This window comes from Microplitis demolitor, chromosome 4, assembly GCF_026212275.2.
Source record: "Microplitis demolitor isolate Queensland-Clemson2020A chromosome 4, iyMicDemo2.1a, whole genome shotgun sequence".
Classification (NCBI taxonomy): Eukaryota; Metazoa; Arthropoda; class Insecta; order Hymenoptera; family Braconidae; genus Microplitis; species Microplitis demolitor.
Window position 1 is genome coordinate 12,782,175 of NC_068548.1, and position 17,863 is coordinate 12,800,037.

At 27.7% G+C, this 17,863-nt stretch overlaps 1 protein-coding gene and 3 long non-coding RNA genes across 5 annotated transcripts; 3 read left to right on the top strand and 1 right to left on the bottom strand.

The window, feature by feature from the left end:
* Positions 1-1,101: 1,101 nt before the first annotated feature.
* On the top strand, positions 1,102-3,413 carry LOC128667539 (uncharacterized). The gene is made up of 3 exons (XM_053737911.1): positions 1,102-1,679; positions 1,798-2,004; positions 3,260-3,413. The coding sequence occupies exons 1-3, from the start codon at positions 1,591-1,593 to the stop codon at positions 3,411-3,413; spliced, it is 450 nt and encodes a 149-aa protein (XP_053593886.1). The 5' UTR covers positions 1,102-1,590.
* A 1,142-nt stretch (positions 3,414-4,555) lies between these two features.
* LOC128667603 (uncharacterized) lies at positions 4,556-5,799 on the top strand. Its single transcript, XR_008403542.1, has 4 exons — positions 4,556-4,767; positions 4,990-5,105; positions 5,259-5,420; positions 5,491-5,799. It is a non-coding gene; the product is annotated as an uncharacterized LOC128667603 (long non-coding RNA).
* Positions 5,800-6,431: 632 nt separating this feature from the next.
* Positions 6,432-9,224, top strand: LOC128667664 (uncharacterized). Its single transcript, XR_008403613.1, has 3 exons — positions 6,432-7,970; positions 8,040-9,114; positions 9,186-9,224. It is a non-coding gene; the product is annotated as an uncharacterized LOC128667664 (long non-coding RNA).
* A 2,792-nt stretch (positions 9,225-12,016) lies between these two features.
* On the bottom strand, positions 12,017-17,754 carry LOC106694030 (uncharacterized). Of its 2 annotated transcripts, none has more exons than XR_008403615.1 (5): positions 17,406-17,754; positions 16,896-17,056; positions 12,942-13,439; positions 12,625-12,724; positions 12,017-12,550 (listed from the first exon to the last, which is right to left on the bottom strand). It is a non-coding gene; the product is annotated as an uncharacterized LOC106694030 (long non-coding RNA). The 2 variants fall into 2 exon arrangements; XR_008403614.1 differs by having other exon boundaries at positions 12,625-12,823.
* Positions 17,755-17,863: the final 109 nt, after the last annotated feature.

Sequence of the window (17,863 nt, forward strand, 5' to 3'; positions counted from 1 at the left end):
AGGGGATGATTTCGCGCAGCAGGTGACCGTAAGTCGGTCATGTGCGCATAATTAGGTAGGGGTCATCGGAGGTTGGGACCTGAGACGTCTCGATCAGGATCGACATTCAAGTCCAAGCTATCGACTCGACATTTAAGTGCAGGCAATCGATTCAAGTGCAGGCGATCGATTCAAACGACACTCAAGTCAAAGTGCTGATACATACAGCCTCGTTACTCGTTGCTCGATTGTGAAAACTGTAAAAATTCTAAATTATTTTGCTCTCTCTATAAACTGGTTTATAAAACCAAATTTTGTTAAGTTGATTATCTAAGTGATTTGTGTGAGAGTATCCAGCACCAAGTCCAACATCAACAGCCAGGATCCGGAAGAGAAGGTCCAACATGCAGCGGCGTCCAATACCATCAGTACGTCGAACACAATAAAATCCAGATAAGATTTATGATAAAATTATTATATTTTTATATCTCTCTCTTCAACGTCAATCTAGTGTGAATAATTATTATTTATTTCCCATGTCCATTAAATCGTTACATGTAAATAAATTTATTTTGTTGTCACTAGACACTTATTTATTCATAGAAGAAATTTAATTTATATAAAGGGGAAATTTGTAAATATTTGGGGATTTGGTTAAATAAAATTAATTATATATAATAATTAAATTAAGTCTCAAAGAAATTACTTTTCATCACCAGTGTCTTAGAGAATAAGTTTAATTTCAGCCGCGTGTCCGGTCAAAACGAGTCGACCTACTCTCTGAGATCTATTTCCCGCATTTCAGAACCAGCGATATAATAATTATAATTTATATTTATAATTAATAATTAATTATTGAATCGGGAAATTTTGTAACTGTGGTTCATGGCTACTGGACACGAAGTAGCCAAGGTCACCGTTATATTATTTCTAAAGATATTGATGACGATAAGTTAAAAAAATAATATTTTATACCATTTCTTTCAGATAAATAATAATAAAATGTACTAAAATATGTTCAAAATCATTCCAACTGTTAGTCTTATTGGTCTCTCTTGATCACCTCATAATTAAATGCAACTTCATCTTTAATTTAAATATAAATAAAAGAGCTGATTCCATTTTGAAATTGATCTATATATCAAGAGGTTGAAAGTTATATTTGTATAACTATTTTTTATACAAAATTTTATTTTAAAACATTCTCAAAATCTACCTGACCAATCGAATTTAAATTCATAGGGCTTCTGTTAAATGTAGAATCCTTTTATATTCCTTTGTATCATTTCAATAGGACGGTTTGCTTAAAAGTTTTAAGATATTGAAACACATACATACACGCGCAGAAATCCATCTGGAAATCATCAGGATAGCTTCTTAGGACTTAAAAACGTCAAAATTTGATAAAAACTCAATTTTCGAAAATCGGACTGAAATCATTAACTTCCCGAATTTTCATTGCGGGAAGTTAAAAATTGTCTTAGGATTTAAATATTATCCAACCATTGACAAAATTGGTTGTTTCTATTTAATACCGGTCTCTTTGCGTAACGTCTTCAGAACATAGAAAAAAAAATTATGGTTCTTCTATCCATGATATTATAGTAAAACATGTGTAGTAGCGAGTACTCGATATGTGCTAAAGGGCACTACATAAATAGTACTGATTTTACTATACGTGTGGTTCAGGTTATTCCAAGGTTATTCCTTTACTCCAATTTGTAGTAACCTAAACTACAGCTGCTGTTGTAGCAGCTATAATTTCTTGTCCGTGAAAGTTTACTTTTTATAAAAAAATTTATTATGTGTGTATTTCAGATATATAAGATGCTATGAACGTCGAGCTCACGGTTGTCCTGCTCGGGGAAAAATAACAAATGATGAACTTGATTTATCGATCGTTCATAACCATGTAAGAAATCCTCAGTTGCAGAAATATTGCATCTTTCAAGATGCATTGTTTATTGCGGCAACGGCACGCCCTTATAGATCCCTGAAAGTTATATTTGACCATTTGAGTGTGCAGTAAGTTTTTTCAGTAGCTACGATTTTTTTTTCGACACATACATGCACTTATATAAATATATATATATATATATATATATATATATATATATATATATATATATATGTATATACATATATTGTGTCATTTTAAGGCTATATTTTTTTTTTACTGCTATACCTGAAAATCTGGAAGTATAAAGAAAATAAAAAATTATGCCGCTGGTCTAAAGGGTTTAAGTCTAATAGCGGCTTAGCTCATCAAAAAATTCGATTTATCATTTAAATAACACGAGAAATTTTTTGTTTTTAACTTTGAGTATTTTTAACTCGTGAACAAATCAATAGATTGAATTGACTAATACACATTTTTATAAGAAATTGAACACTCGACAAAAAAGGTCCTATCATTTTTCGATCGATCCATCTGTTCTAAAGGTTATTAGAGCTCGAAGTCAAGTTATAGTAAATTTCGAGATCTTTTTACTTTTCCGGCAAAACTATCAGACTTATCATAAAATGTTGTAAGGTCTTTTTTGTTGACGATTTTATTTTCTAAAAATTATTATCAGTACAGTTTTTTCAAATTCCGCATTGTTTTCTAGTTATTTTAATTTCAATATCAAGCTCTTGTAATCGATCAGAACAATACTTTTTTAAGAGCTTGATATTAAAATTAAAATAACTAGAAAACAATGTGGAATTTGAAAAAATTTAACTGATAATAATTTGTAGGAAATAAAATTTTGTACAAAAAAAATCCTAGAATATTTTGTGATAATTCTGATAGATTTGCCGAAAAAGTAAAAAGATCTCGTAAAAATACTCTAAGTTAAAAAAAAAATTTCCCGTATTATTTAAATGAGAAATCGAATTTTTTGATGAGCTAAGCCGCTATTGGACTTCAAACCTTTAGCCCAGCGGCACAATTTTTAATTTTATTTATACTACCAGATTTTCTGATATACTAGTAAAAAAAAAATTTAGCCTTAAAATGACACACCCTAATATTTATATTTATATATATATATATATATATATATGTATGTTTGTATGCATGTATGTATATCTACAATTATAATTCCCATGCTGTATCATCAAGTTTAACTATTTTGTTTTTTTTTCGAGTATGGTCTTCTATTATTAAAAATTTGATTTATTTTTTTATCTTTTCATTAAACTTATTCTTTATTCTGTCTACCAAATGCGAATTTTCTCATTATCTACTTGAATTCACGTTAATATCGGTTGAATAAACATATATTCTTATATATAGAAATCATGAAGCAGCGTCACAATTCACATGGCGGAAAATGCAGCCGCTTATGGAAAGTTGGCGCCGCAGTGACCGACCACCTCGTCCACCGATTCCAAGCAATCTACAACAGTTTGCCGATTTTTTAAACATGCCACGGTGGGTCTATAATTAACTTTACTATGAATAATTTTTAGTTTTAAATAATTCTCCAGAAATAATAAATATAATCATAAATTTTAACGATTTGAGAAAAATCTCTGCTCCAATTTTTTAAATGTACATCAATAATAAATTATGAAGCAGAAAAATTAATTATTTAATTAATAAAATTTTACTGAAGTAATCATTACAGAAAAAAAAATTAATCAGTTGATAATAAAATAATTGCACATTAAATTTTTGTCAATAAACAATTAAATTATTGCACTTCAGTTTAATGGTACGGTGTTACAAATTTTTTTTAATTAGTTGGATTTATTTTTTAATTAATGAACACGGGGTAATCGATATTCACAATCGATATAATTGCGGTCTTAGTTTTTACTTTTCATCATTTTTTTTCTATTTTTTTTATAGTAAAAAAAAAAAAGTAATAAATTTAAAAAAAAAAAAAACAAGTATTTTTTCCTCCTTCAATTAACAATTAATTTATAAAAATAATTAATATTTATAATAATAATTATTCGACAATATTTTATTTACTTATAAATGTTTTACATACTTGCGAGACTTTTTAGTTTATTTTTATCAAACTCGAAATTTAATTAATTTATCAACTAATTAATTAATCAATTAATTATTTTAACGTTGCACACTAATAGATTTTACGAATTTAAATAAGCAATAAATAATGCATACTTTTGCAACTAATTGAAAAAAAAATAATTCAGTAAATTATTTATACAGACCACCCGTTTATTTAATAATTTTTGTATTTTCTCTCGTATTGAATTTATTACAGTTTTTATTATTATTTTAATCATATTATTTATTTACGAATTAATTTATCAAATTTACACAAATATGGACACTGTTAAAAATAAAAAAAAAGTACGGAACGTATCGGAAATGAAGTCGTAAAATCAAAGTGTATTTTTTTATATTTGTAAATATTTTTACCTATCAAAAAAAGTAATAATAATCAACGAAATAATTAAAATTTATCATCATTACAAACTAATAATAATTTTATTTAAAAATTATTTAATTTTTTTTTTTTCACACATATAAAATTATAAATAAATAGAGTAAATAATTAATAAAATATAATTCATAAAAAATGCACGTATTAATTTTTTCATGTTCGTCCTTTTTTTAAATTTGATTTTACCAATTATTGACTCTAATATTCTATTTATTAATAATTTTAAATTTATCTGATATCTGCTACATTCACACTTATCTTGTAATTTACAATAAAATAGATTTGATTTATTGCAATAATAGAAGTGACAAAAACTGGGTTAATAATTAAGAAAAATGGTCGGCACATGTTTTTCAATGTGTTCAGGAAAAGAATGACGTCTGTAAGTTTAAAAAAAAATAATCACAATAATACAATTTCCCTAATCAAAAACTGCGATTGAAAAATTCTAATTGGGTTTTAATTGGAACTTTCCGATTGACTCAATCGGTTTGAATCGAGTTTAAGCGAAAAATAATAAATTTATTTTCCGATTTAATCTGATGAAAAAATTTCAATCGGATTTAATGAACGTTGTGATAAAATTATTTAATAATATTTTCAGAAGAGAACGAGAAGGTTTATTACGCATTTCAGAGATCGATGGAAAACCTAAGAATCAAAGGCACAAAAAAGCTGATTTCACTAAAATAATGAAATGTTTTCAAAGATCCAGTGTAGGTAAGTCATTTGCGGATGATCCTAGTGAGTTGAGACCAGATCCAGTACTTATGCTCACTGTCAGATATTTATTTAACAAGTACATTTATTAACTAAAATAATTTATCTGTCAAAAAATAACCCATATTAATTAAATATGATATGTTTTTCCAGAGTTTCACTCCAAAAAGGCATACGCTGGAGCTTAATTTATGAATTAACATTCAACAGGATCCGGGCAATAAAACAAGACATGATCATATAGAGATTAGATTCAACCAAAAGCATTAAAATTTTAGAACCAGTTTTTAAATTTCATATTTATGCTGCTGAAAGGTAAAAAAAAAAAATTCAATCATCATTTATTTATTGAACTTATCTATTACAACAAATATTCTGTTTTAAGAATACGGAAGAGACCTTTAAGGAATTTTGTTCACAAATTAAATGATCAGCATTTACTGGAATTAAACGATTAGTCGTCCTGTACGACGATATCAATTATGCCAGCGCTGACGTTCACGAGGAAAAGAAACCAACGAATTAATTGGAAAAAAAAAAAAAAACAATTTACCAACAACCATTGAAACTGTATACCTCTTGCTTTATGAATTTGTAATAAATTTATACCATAATTTAAAATGTTACATAAGTATTTTTAGCAATAATATTACCATTCAAGTAATTGAATCAAAATAAAAAAGAAGAGAACCGAATTTAAAAAATATATATATATATAATGAAAACAAAAAATGTAAAACAGGTCTAATAAAAGTTATTGTTGATGATAAATCTTTGAGTTAATTAATAAAATACTGTGTACTAAAATTAAAAACTTACATTTAACATGTATCTTATTATAACAATATAACAATATAAAATATCAATAATTGTAATTAATGAACTGGAACAAAATATCCAATTTAAGGACATTAATATGTAAATATATACATATGAGCCAATTTTTTAAAGAATAATAATAATGAGCTACGGATAATTATAATAAAATTTTGGAAATATTAGTTTTTAAACTTGAAAAAATAAGACTTTTACTTTTACTTGAAATTTAGGTTTGAAAACGTCAAAGAATTTAAATTAAAAAATTAAACTTAAATCATATTTAAAATCCTTCTTTGCAATTAAGTTTTTCAATAATTTATTTCAAAGAATTGAAATTATTTGTTTTAAACGTGAGAATCTGACTATAACTTGCTCGTATTCTAAATTTTAACCACTACCTTTCTTTCTGCAGTAAACTGTTTTGAAATTACCATTAAATTACCTACTTTGCCAACCGAAATGATAAAATTACAACAGTCAATACTGTATTTATAAATAGCAACAAAGTATACCTGGGCTGAAAATATAGAGTTGCTAAGCATTACGGACACAAACATACAAGGTCTACAAAAACTGCGGGGACGTAATATATTGGCAGCATTTAGTTGAAGGCTTAAAGTTACTGTGTAGTTAAATCAAATTAGCTGCCGGTTACATTGATATTACTTATAACAAGTACCCAATAAGCTTGACACTCAATACGCAAATCACATAAATATGTTGCGTTAAAATATCTATGTATTTATAAGTGAGAGATGATTTTTTTATAAGCTCTCTAAGTTACACGGCCATGAATAATACAAGACTCATCATAATGTAGGTGTATAGTATAAGAGATGATAAAAATCATAGTTCTTAAATCTATAAGAGATTTAATACATTGGTGCTGAAATTATAATGGTTCTCAAGTCAAATGCAGTAAAATATGCCAGTGTCCAAATTTAAAAGACTAAAAAAACCTCTATCTCAAATAGTCATTGAATTCTAAATACATCTGAAATAAATATCAAAGAAATTTAACGTTATAGGGAACATGTAACTACTGACATTTATTGACACAGCACTTAACTACCATTGTTGATAATTTAATGGTAACCGTAATTATAAAGCTGCTAAGCATTACGGACACAAACATACAAGGTCTACAAAAACTGCGGGGACGTAATATATTGGCAGCATTTAGTTGAAGGCTTAAAGCTACTGTGGAGTTAAATCGAACTAGCTGCCAATTGCATTGATATTACTTATGACAAGTACATAATTAGCTTGACACTTAATACATAAGTCACTTAAATATGTTGCGTTATAATATCTATGTATTTATAAGTGAGAGATGATTTTATATAAGCTTTCTAAGTTACACGGTCATGAATAATACAAGACTCATCATAATGTAGGTGTATAGTATAAGAGATGATAAAAATCATAGGTCTTAAATCTATAAGAGATTTAATACGTTGGTGCTGAAATTATAGTGGTTCTAAAGTCAAATGCATTGAAATATGGCAATGTCTAAATTTGAAAGACTAAAAAAACCTCTATCTCAAACAATCATTGGAATCAAATACATGCGCCATAAATATCAACCGCTTCGTAGCTCTATAGGGAACAAACAGCAACTGACGTTCAGTAGCACTGTAGATAACTAGCTTTTAGGACAATTCGATGGCACCCATTATTGAACGTCAATTATAAAAGGATTAAATATAAATTATGTCTATTCATGTTCCAAGATAAAAGTTCCTTTTAAACTAAACGATCTTTCATTCCAGGATAACTATTTATGAAGCTACAAGCAGCTATTAAATGATGAAATTAGAGTTGATTCGGCTATATTATTTATTTAAAGAAATTTTCCATAATATTGGATAAGTATATTTTTTAAATTAAAAAAAAAATATCATTAATTTAAATTTCTTTTTATTCCTATTGTAGATTACATTAAAAATTGTACCAGAAAAATAAATTACAAGGATACAAAAAAAAAAGTTAACTCAATTTAACTCGTATTCACTGTAGAAGATTAATCGCACCTTTGTCACATACGTAAAAATTGATTCTAATTTATCTTTATTATTAGAACAAAATAACTGGTGAAATTTTTTTATTTTGCAGGCATCGATGATTCCATAATATCGTAGAGTTTTCATCATCAGTACTTATTTATGGAATAATTATTCATTCACACCAGTATTATAAATGCGTTAATAAAATTGCAATTGTTTAATATAATTGATAAATTTTACATCTTTGAAAATAATGTTTTTGAGCTACATTAATTTTTCATTCCAAAAGAAAATATAATTATGTCAAACCCCTTACATATAGCATGAACGCTATTATTGCTTATTAAATAATTATAGCCTGCTATAGTATTTGATTTTGTATAATTAAGTTTTATAAAAATATTTAGAAAGGATAAATGTAACGAATAGTTTACAATTGAAATTTGTAAAATTAAATTATTGCGTTTCATTTTATTATCATAAATTTTTTTTACTAAGTTAAAGTCTTATGAATAAATAAATTTATACCAAGACATAGAATAATAAAGTAATCCGTATATTAGGTAATTTAGTTTGTAGTATTGTCGGAATTCCTATTAAATCATTCAATTCTGTCCATTTATTCTGAATTGTCCGAGTATAAGTTATAAAATGTCCAATACCGTTCGGTAGATTCGATGATCGGAATTCAATCACTCCAGTCAGAAAATATTTTTTATCCTGAATATTTAGATTTATTGGAATTTCCTTTAAATTAGTACTTAATAATGCTCGTTCATCTTTTCTTGATGAAAGCGTTTTTTCATAAAAATGATACACATTCAAACATAGATATGTATCGATATTCATTGTTCGACCGGTTACGTTCTCTTTACATTTTTTACAATAAAATGTTTCTTTTTTAATATCATTCAAAATACTTTGTTCCAAGAGGTGAAATCCATTATTCCATATTAATTTTGCGTTAACATTAAATACTGATATTTTTTTTGTTGCAGAAGATTTACATTTAGTGCAATATGTTTGTTCAGAGATAGATTCATAATGTATTAGCAAATTTTCAATCAGTGTACTGACATCGTCTACACAGTCAATAGTATAATCTTTTTCAGGGTACATTTTCCGTAAGAAATGAAGTCTTTTACTGTAGAATTCCGCGGTGGCACCATGTTCAGCATAAAATTGTAAGATTTCTAAAAATTCAGATTTACTTTTTTGATCGTCAACAAAATTTCGAAAACTTTTAAAATTTAAGTATGCAAAAGATAAAAGTTCAGTGATACTATCGAATGGGCAAGTATTTCGGAATGATAATTTTAATTTACCAATTTTACGAGAACCCATTATAGAGCCATTTTGAATCATTTTCCGCTTTTTAGTCTTCTTAGAGTTTTTATCTGCTGCATTTTGATGGAATATTTTGATTGCAGGAAATGGATTAACGTACTTTCCTCGTTTAATTGGTTGACATGAGGTACTGTTTGAAATTTTTTTTCGTTTCACTGATGTTTGGTTTTCGTGAATTTTAAATTGAATTGGTTGCTCGTCTAGTACTATTGAAAAACTATTTTCTAGTTTTTGTTTAAATGATATTTTTAAGGATTTTAATGAGTCAGAAAATGAGTTAGGAGTGGAGCTGAATTTCGGTTCAGACAAATTTGAATCATTATTGGATGAAATATTACTTTCTTTCCTTGTACACAAAAAAATGTCTAATGATGAGTCAGAAGAAATTTTAGCAGGTATATCGGAAGATATTTTAGCAGGTGTATCGGAAGAAATTCTAGCAGTTATATCGGAAGATATTTTAGCAGGTGTATTGGAAGAAATTCTAGCAAAAGTTGACAGTGATTCTGAATCAGATGTTAAACTTGAAACAATTTTAGTAGAAATAATTTGTTCAAATAACTCAAGTTTATTTAAGGTTTTAGTTTCACTTGCATCATTTTTTATCTTTTTTAATACTGCGTCTATTTCATCTATAGAAATTCCATTGTCAGAAAATTCATCTTCGGCAAGATCCATTTCTATAGTATCGGCAGGTTTGTTTTGATTTCTCCAGTTTTCTTCACAGTTTAGTATACATTCATCAGATAGATTAATTTTTTTACGTACATTAGATAGTTTTTGAATCATCTGCTGTTTTTCATAAGCAGCTCTTGCTTCAATTAGTCTTGTAGAAATTGTTTTAACATGTTGGATTAAAAACATATCTGCTCGAGTCAGTTGCCGATCGTCTAAAACATTATCCTTAATATGTTTAAAATAATTTTCAGAGCGGGATGAAATTGCAACATAATTTTCTGAGCCAAAATGTTTACGCATGACGTTTGTCCATGATGGAAACTGTTTAAACAATTTTATCAACTTTTCTAATATCCCAACTAAGTGATAAGGATTAACATCATCAAAATTAATAGAACTATTTGAATGAATATTATTAGGGGTATCTTTGACAAGTTTATCAACGTAATCTGATAAATCAAGATCAACAGATGAATTTGATAGGCCGAAATCATCTTTTTTTATTTCTTCATCATGACAAAATAAATGTGTATCACAAAAATTTTGTTTATCACAACTACTACTGTTTTTAAGTTTTTTATAATCAATAGCCGTATCGTCGAATTTAAAAGTTTCTAATTTTGTCAAAATCCATTGTATATCATTCTTACACCCGTACTCATTTTGGCTAATATTTAACAAAGCTTTCATCATTTTTTCAATATCTAGAAGATTTTCCATAGTACTCATTAGACCAATAGCTCTTAAATATAAATCTTTAATTACAGATTTAACAGACGAAAAACATTTGTGCGTTGACACACTGTGAATCAAATGAGCAATGTCAATTCGAACATATACCTGTGATAAAATTTTGCTTTTCCCGATTAAAAATTTATAACAATTTGACAAATACTGCTTGTGCGTCATATTGCAAATGGCTAAACATATACCATTTTGTAAAGCTTCCGACATATCGGTTACTATTTCTAGAGGTACTTTGGCTTTCGATGAAATCCACTCATAGAGCCAAAATGCTACAATTTTAGTGTCATGTCGTTCAGATAACATCTGGCAAACTGGAACGATTAAAGAGTCTATGTAAGTCACCATTTGATATAAAAATATAGGGCCATTATGATAATTTTCAGCAGAAGGAATTTTCCGGACCACACTCCCTGTAGCGTCTATTGAAATAATTGGCTTTAGTACTAATAAATCATTATATAGGTCAGTTTGCTGATGAGTCCAATACATAACGAAAAATTTATCGAATCCTATTTGCTTAATAATATGACTAAATTCAACGTTACTATGTTTTAGATGCTTCAATGAATCCCATATGCTTCCCTGTATACCAAGACGTATTTTTTTGCCTTCATAGCGAATTTGATTTAGAACAGGTGCATTGGGAATAATAGGAGGTGCCTGCTCACCATATTGTTGGTACTTTTCAATGAGATTCCTTTTGTACAGTTCACCTTTTTTTAGTTGCAATTCTTTCGCAAACTCACGTCTCTGTTCACCGGTAATAGGTCGTTTTTTTGAGTGAGGAATGTCAAGTGTATTCGCTGTATGTATTAACATAGATACATTTTCATCCTCATTAAAACTAAAAATACATTCCCCAAGAATAGCAGCTTTACACAATTTTTCAGTGCATGAACCTGAAATTTTCAGAATAAATTTATCAATATTATTTTCTGTATTGAGGTGATAAACATATTGTTGCGAGAATTTGAATGCGCAAGGTAGTTTTTGTGTAATATATATTAATTCTGTAATAATAGCAGTCCAGCCATTTTTTAAAGTATAATACATTTTATTATTACAATCGAGTTTCTCGATTGGCTTAATTCTTAACCACTCTTCTTTTGTAAAATTAATGTTGAAGCCTATGAATTTTTCTTTACTATCAGCGACTTCAATTGATTCTTCGTTTTCTGAAGAAATAATGCACTTATTTTCATCGGTATGAGAAAAATTCAAATTTCTTTCTTTTAAATACCGATTGAAAATGTCATTACGATTTTGTTTAAAATCAAAGTATAATGCAATAGGTGATTTTAAATACTTCCCAGATGGACGTTTCCAAATTTGACAAATTTCTGCCCAAACAGGATTACCTCTTGGTTTTATTTCACCACCATTGGAACAAATATCAAAATTTACCACTCGATTAATAACTTCCACAAATGGGATAGCAGCCCAAGACGTCATATTGTTAATTATTATAACTTATTCATAAATTATTAAAATAAATATACAAGTAATGAAATGCACATAAAAAAGTTTTATTTATCAAATGGCGTTGTAAAATAACAATACAATTAGTATAGCAATTTCGATTGTCTTTTGTTTTTTACAAGCTAGCGTAGCGGGAATTTTCAGCAGTTTAAAAAATGACGTTTGAAATGTTTAAATAAAAAAAATAAATAAATATACGAAAGAAACAATTGTTAGACAAGTACATGTTGATTCATCATAAATGACAATAAAAAATAAAAATTCCGGCTCTCATATTAATCGTCTACAGTGAATACAAGATAAATTAAGTTAACATTATTTATTTTTTATCCTTGTTATTAATTTTTCTGGTACAAAAGTTTCTGTGATCTACAATAGAAATAAAACAGAAATTAATTTCATGAAAAATTGTTTTTTTTTTTAATTTAATTTAAATAATATACTTTTTTAATATTATGGCAAATTTTTTTAAATAACTTATGTAGCCGAGACAACTCTGATTCCATCATTTTATAGTTGTTTGTAGCTTTATTAATAGTTATCCTAGAATGAAACATCGTTTAGTTGAAAAGAAACTTGTCTTGGAACATGAATAGACATAATTTACATTTAATCCTTTTATAACTGACGTTCGATAATGAACTTCCGATATAAGTTACAAAAAAAAAAAAAAAACACAAATAATTAATTTACTAATAAAAAAAGTAGAAATATTGGTCAATAAGTAAAAAAAAAATAAACAAATATTTTAAATAATTACCACTTTGTAAAATACAAGTATTTGAAATTGGCCATTGTTTGTTCATGTAATTATTAACAAAAGCATCCTATATAATAATCTTGTTCAAGGCTCAAGCAAACCTGGTCTCAAGTTCGATAGACTTTAGTGTCTTTTCCTACCTATGTGTCTTGCTACAGATACTTGTAGCCAGATTTCAATAACAAGTCTAGTACAAGCCTTATACAAGACATTCGTGCCGGATTAAAACTCAGTTCTAGATTGAGCTTAATTTTTGCCAGATTATTCTCAATTGATCGTGAACCTTGGACAATTCTTGAGCAAGCCATGCATAAGTTACTGGTGCAAGAAATGCACCAGAAGCTTTTCAACTGCACCGTATCTAAGATATCTTCAATATTTTTGTTTACAATACCTTGAGCAAATCATGTCTGGGCGACGATTTCTTGCTACATGATCTTATGCAAAACCTATACGTAGATAAAGACGTTGGTGACCAGATGTTTTGCTGAAGGCACACTGGAACCAGAATCTTGCTTGAGCATGTGTTACTTGGATCACTAGCTTGCTTGGACCGAGATATCGTTAAAAAATTCATCTTATACCATAACTGACATATATATGACTAATTTATTATTGATTTATTTACATAAAAAATAACTATTTTCAGACTTGTTCCCTGATTAAAAATACTCATTGAAAAGTATTGAAAAAGATAAGAATTGAAGCCTTTTGAATACTTTCTATACCCCAAAGTTTTCATCTGGACATAAATTTAATACTTTTCAATCATATTGAATCCAAAAATAATATAAGAATTTCTAAACTTCCGAGGAATATTCCTCAATATTGAAAAAGATTTAAAAGAATTGATATTTTCAATCTTTCTCAATACCAAAATAGTTCGATATTTCAGATCGAGTGTAGAATTGAAAAGAATTAAAATGAGTCGACATTTTTTAATTTTTCTAAATCCTTCTCAATACCAAAATAATTCCATGTTGGAAGGTATTGAAATGATGAAAGATTGAATTCCTTTCAATACTTTTGAATTTCATTTTAAGAATATCAAAGTATTCAAATGATTAAAATTTCAATTCCATTCAATACTTTCCAAAACTTCCATATGGATTGAAAAGAATTTAAATAATTTTCAATATTTTTCAATGAGTATTTTTAATCAGGGTTGTGTTTAAAGGTGATATCAGGTGTTTCTATTTATAATTTAAGCATAGTAACTGAATCATAATTTTTATACTAAATAATTTTACTATTAGGGATCTCAATGATGCAAATAATATGGTACTTAATGATAGAGCTATGAAATAGGTATTTTTATTTGTTGTTTATTATTAAAAATTCAAACTATTAATTTCTAGCTGCTAATATTTGTTGAATTTTCATACTTTTAATTGATATGAACAAGTGTTTATGTATCGAGGTATAAGAAAAAATTTATATTCTTTACAAAAAAAAAAATTGGAATTAACAAATACCGAGTCGAAGATATATATCTTGTGGTCAAAAGAAATTGCCGTAGAAAGTGTGCAAATTAAAAACTAAACAAAGGTTTAGTGTACTTGGTCTGTGTAAATATGACAATTACATGCAGCAAAATTCAAAATTTTCTTTCTATTTTCATCATAATATAATTTTAATTACTTGTTTCTACAAAATTTTTTTAAAAAAGTGATTATATAATACACATGCGCGATAAAGCTATTAATGCGCATGCGTGATGATTTTATTTGTGCGCATGTGCAAAGGCAAAGTGTCTCCCACTGCTCCCACTGCCATTTGACAACTATTTGAATCATAATAATTATTTTCATTTAATTAACAATAAATAAAAGTTATTATGTAAAAAAACGTATTGGTATAGAATGAGCAAAAGGTGAGCAATTTGTTAGTTCGAAAAGTTTTACGTAAAGTCTGTATATTTACTTAGATACAAAAAAAAAATTTTTTGTATTTTTAATTAACAATCAATAATTAAGTAATTAATTAATAATGTGAGCAATTGCGGATTACAATTGAGCATTTTGTGAGGAATTGGGAGCACTTATTCATTATTCCCGATCGTTACAGTTCCATGCCAACTTTTTCTCGGTATAAATATTTCAGGTATACATAGATTTGGATCAGATTTTCATGGCTGAAATGGTTGTGGTAGAGTTTTCAAATGGTAAAGTTACAAAATTGAAGGGATGTTTCGTGGTAATGAAAAAATTTTGTATAAAAAATAATTGATACAGTAATATTTTGGTAGGATTTTCATATGGTATAATTGTCTAATGGTAGAAAAGTTAGGGTAGAACTGATCTTGATAGAATTATAGTTGGAGTAGAGATTTTTATGGTAGAGATGAAAATGTACCAGATTTTCATGGCAGAACTGGTTGTGGCAGTGTTTTCAAATGGGAAAGTTATTAAATTGCAGGGATATTTCATGATAAAGAAAAAAATTTGGCATAATTACTATTTGATATAGTAATATATTGGTAGGATTTTAATGCGGTATGATCAGTAAATGGTAAAAAAGTTAGGGTGGACTTGTTCTTGGTAGAGTTACATTTGAGGTAGAGACTTTTACGGTAGAGATGTAAATGTGCCCTTTTAAATTAATAAGTTAAAAGCTAGTCATTATTGTCTTAATTATTTTTTCTTTAAGTTTATTTAAGCTATATTATTTTTTACGTTTAATATGCTTTCTACGTTTTATCATTGTTCAAAGTATATTTAAACCTGTACAATTTTTTAGTAGGAAATTTCTATTTTTCAAACTCGTGACCTGTTTAATATCAACGTTTTATTATTCTAATCATATTTTAACTAATACAATGACTGAGCAATCCAGTTTTAAATTTGTTCATTAGTTTTTTAAGATTTATTAATTTGAAATGTCAGCAATTTTTAATAATTGTGGAGTATTAGTAATGATGTTTCAAAATAAATTTATTTACTCGATTGTAATTTTAATTATTTCTAACCACCAAATCTTTCACAAAACATTTTTTTTTTTTTTTTATTTATTAGTTCTTATAAAATGTATTTGAATTCTTAGAACTGAAAATAGTATTAAAATTTTAAATATCATTGTTATATATTGTATCAATGACAGAAATAATATTATTCTCTTGACATTCTAAAATTTTATATTATAAATTTTTGAAAGTTGCGCGCTTACGAACCGAATTTATATCTTTCTCTGTTTAATTCCGTTCTACTCTAACAGTTTTAGATGATTTCTGTTAATTTAGGTCACTTTGCTAAAGCAGCGCCACCCTAATTCTACTTGACTTTATTTACACTTTCAACACACGGAGAGAGTGCTCCTTACCTCTACCCTCCATAAGAGAAACATTTTCGGCTAACTTACTTTAATAGCCACTTTGGTTTTAAATTGACGGTAATTTGATGTAGAAATTATCTGAAATATACTGCCTAAATTTCCATCAATTTGACAGCAAAAGTTGAAAATAAAAATTTGCGGTTAATTTTTGTTGAATTTAAAAGTAACTCTTTCGAAAAAAAAAAGTCAGTGATGTTCATTCTTACCATTTCAGACGATAAGCAAATTTATATATAAAATTGTCTACCATTTGACGGTAAAAAAAAACTTGACAATTTTTCAAGTCAAATTAACAAAAAATTGATACAAAATTTACCCGAATAATAACAACTTTTTTCTAGTCAACTTTTGAAGTGCACTTGCCTTCTAATTCGGGTAATAAATTTACGTCAAATTTAATAGCAAGTTGCATACAAATTGTCGTAAAAAATAGAAAAGTCCGAAGTTGATGGAAATTTGACGAAAAATTTAACGAAACTTTTGTAAGTAAAATTTTTTGCTAAAGCAAACTGTGCTATCAGCGGAACGACAAGTCTCTGGTAAGACTTGGCTGGATAATACGTGCGTGGAAGTTGATGCAAATCAACTGCCGTCATCTAAATGTAATTTGACATAAAAACTTACCGACAATTTGAAGTGAAACTTTCAATCAACTTAACGTCATTGTCTGAGATTAACACTAGTAGTCAAATTGAATTCGTTATGGACAAGTTACTGTCAACTTAAAGGTAACTGCTTGCTCTCCAACACTTTCCTTCAATTGGTAACTGACACGGAGGCGTGGCCTAAAAAACATGGCGGATGATGGGTTACACTTTCGAATACGTAGCCCATGTTATACTAGGACTTATACATAAAATGTTACTAAATTTATCAGTTATATTATCTCGGACGGGTAAAAACTCAAAACAAAAACATACATGACGTAGAATGAAATTTATGTTGGTTTTTTGATAATGTGTGATATAAAGTGCGAAAAAAATATGACCGTAGTTACCGCGCTTTCCATCCAAACGAGTCATATCAAAAAAAAATTCCAGGAAATCAATGCTAAAGTAAATGTTTATTTACTTAAAAGACAATAAAAATCATATTATCAGTTTTTAATGTTTAGGTTAAACTTTACAAACGTACCTGGCAATATCAAATAATTTTTTTTTTTTAAATGTCAAGAGCAAGCTTTCATGTGAGGAGTCATTTCATATATTTTTAAATAACTTCTTCCTTGCTTCTAATTTATCAACTTTTTCAAAATTACCAAAATAATTTTCTAATAGTACTGAACTACCACCAGCCTTTGGAAACTTATAGAAAACCACGTTTAAATTTTTATTCGCTTTACTCTGACAATCTCTGACTACACAGCATACTCTACTTTTTGTTTTTTCACGTTATATAAATATTCCGAATTCCATTTTAATATTTATTCCTTAATAATTTCTTGTAAAAAAATTATTTGTTGTGTTTACAGCATGCATTTACTATATATTTACTCGGCTTTTGTAACCCATCGTTAATTTGATTTTTTACCACCAGGTTGCGTGACCCTGTTTGTCAGTTCCCAATTTGGGTTCAGAATACGGTCGTAGCTT

Bases quoted from the DNA above. Each gene is read 5' to 3' on its own strand.
- LOC128667539 (XM_053737911.1), top strand. From the start codon at position 1,591: ATGTGTAGTAGCGAGTACTCGATATGTGCTAAAGGGCACTACATAAAT. The intron at 1,680-1,797 runs GTTATTCCTTTA...TGTGTATTTCAG, and splicing joins GTGGTTCAGGTTATTCCAAG to ATATATAAGATGCTATGAAC. The intron at 2,005-3,259 runs GTAAGTTTTTTC...TCTTATATATAG, and splicing joins TTTGACCATTTGAGTGTGCA to AAATCATGAAGCAGCGTCAC.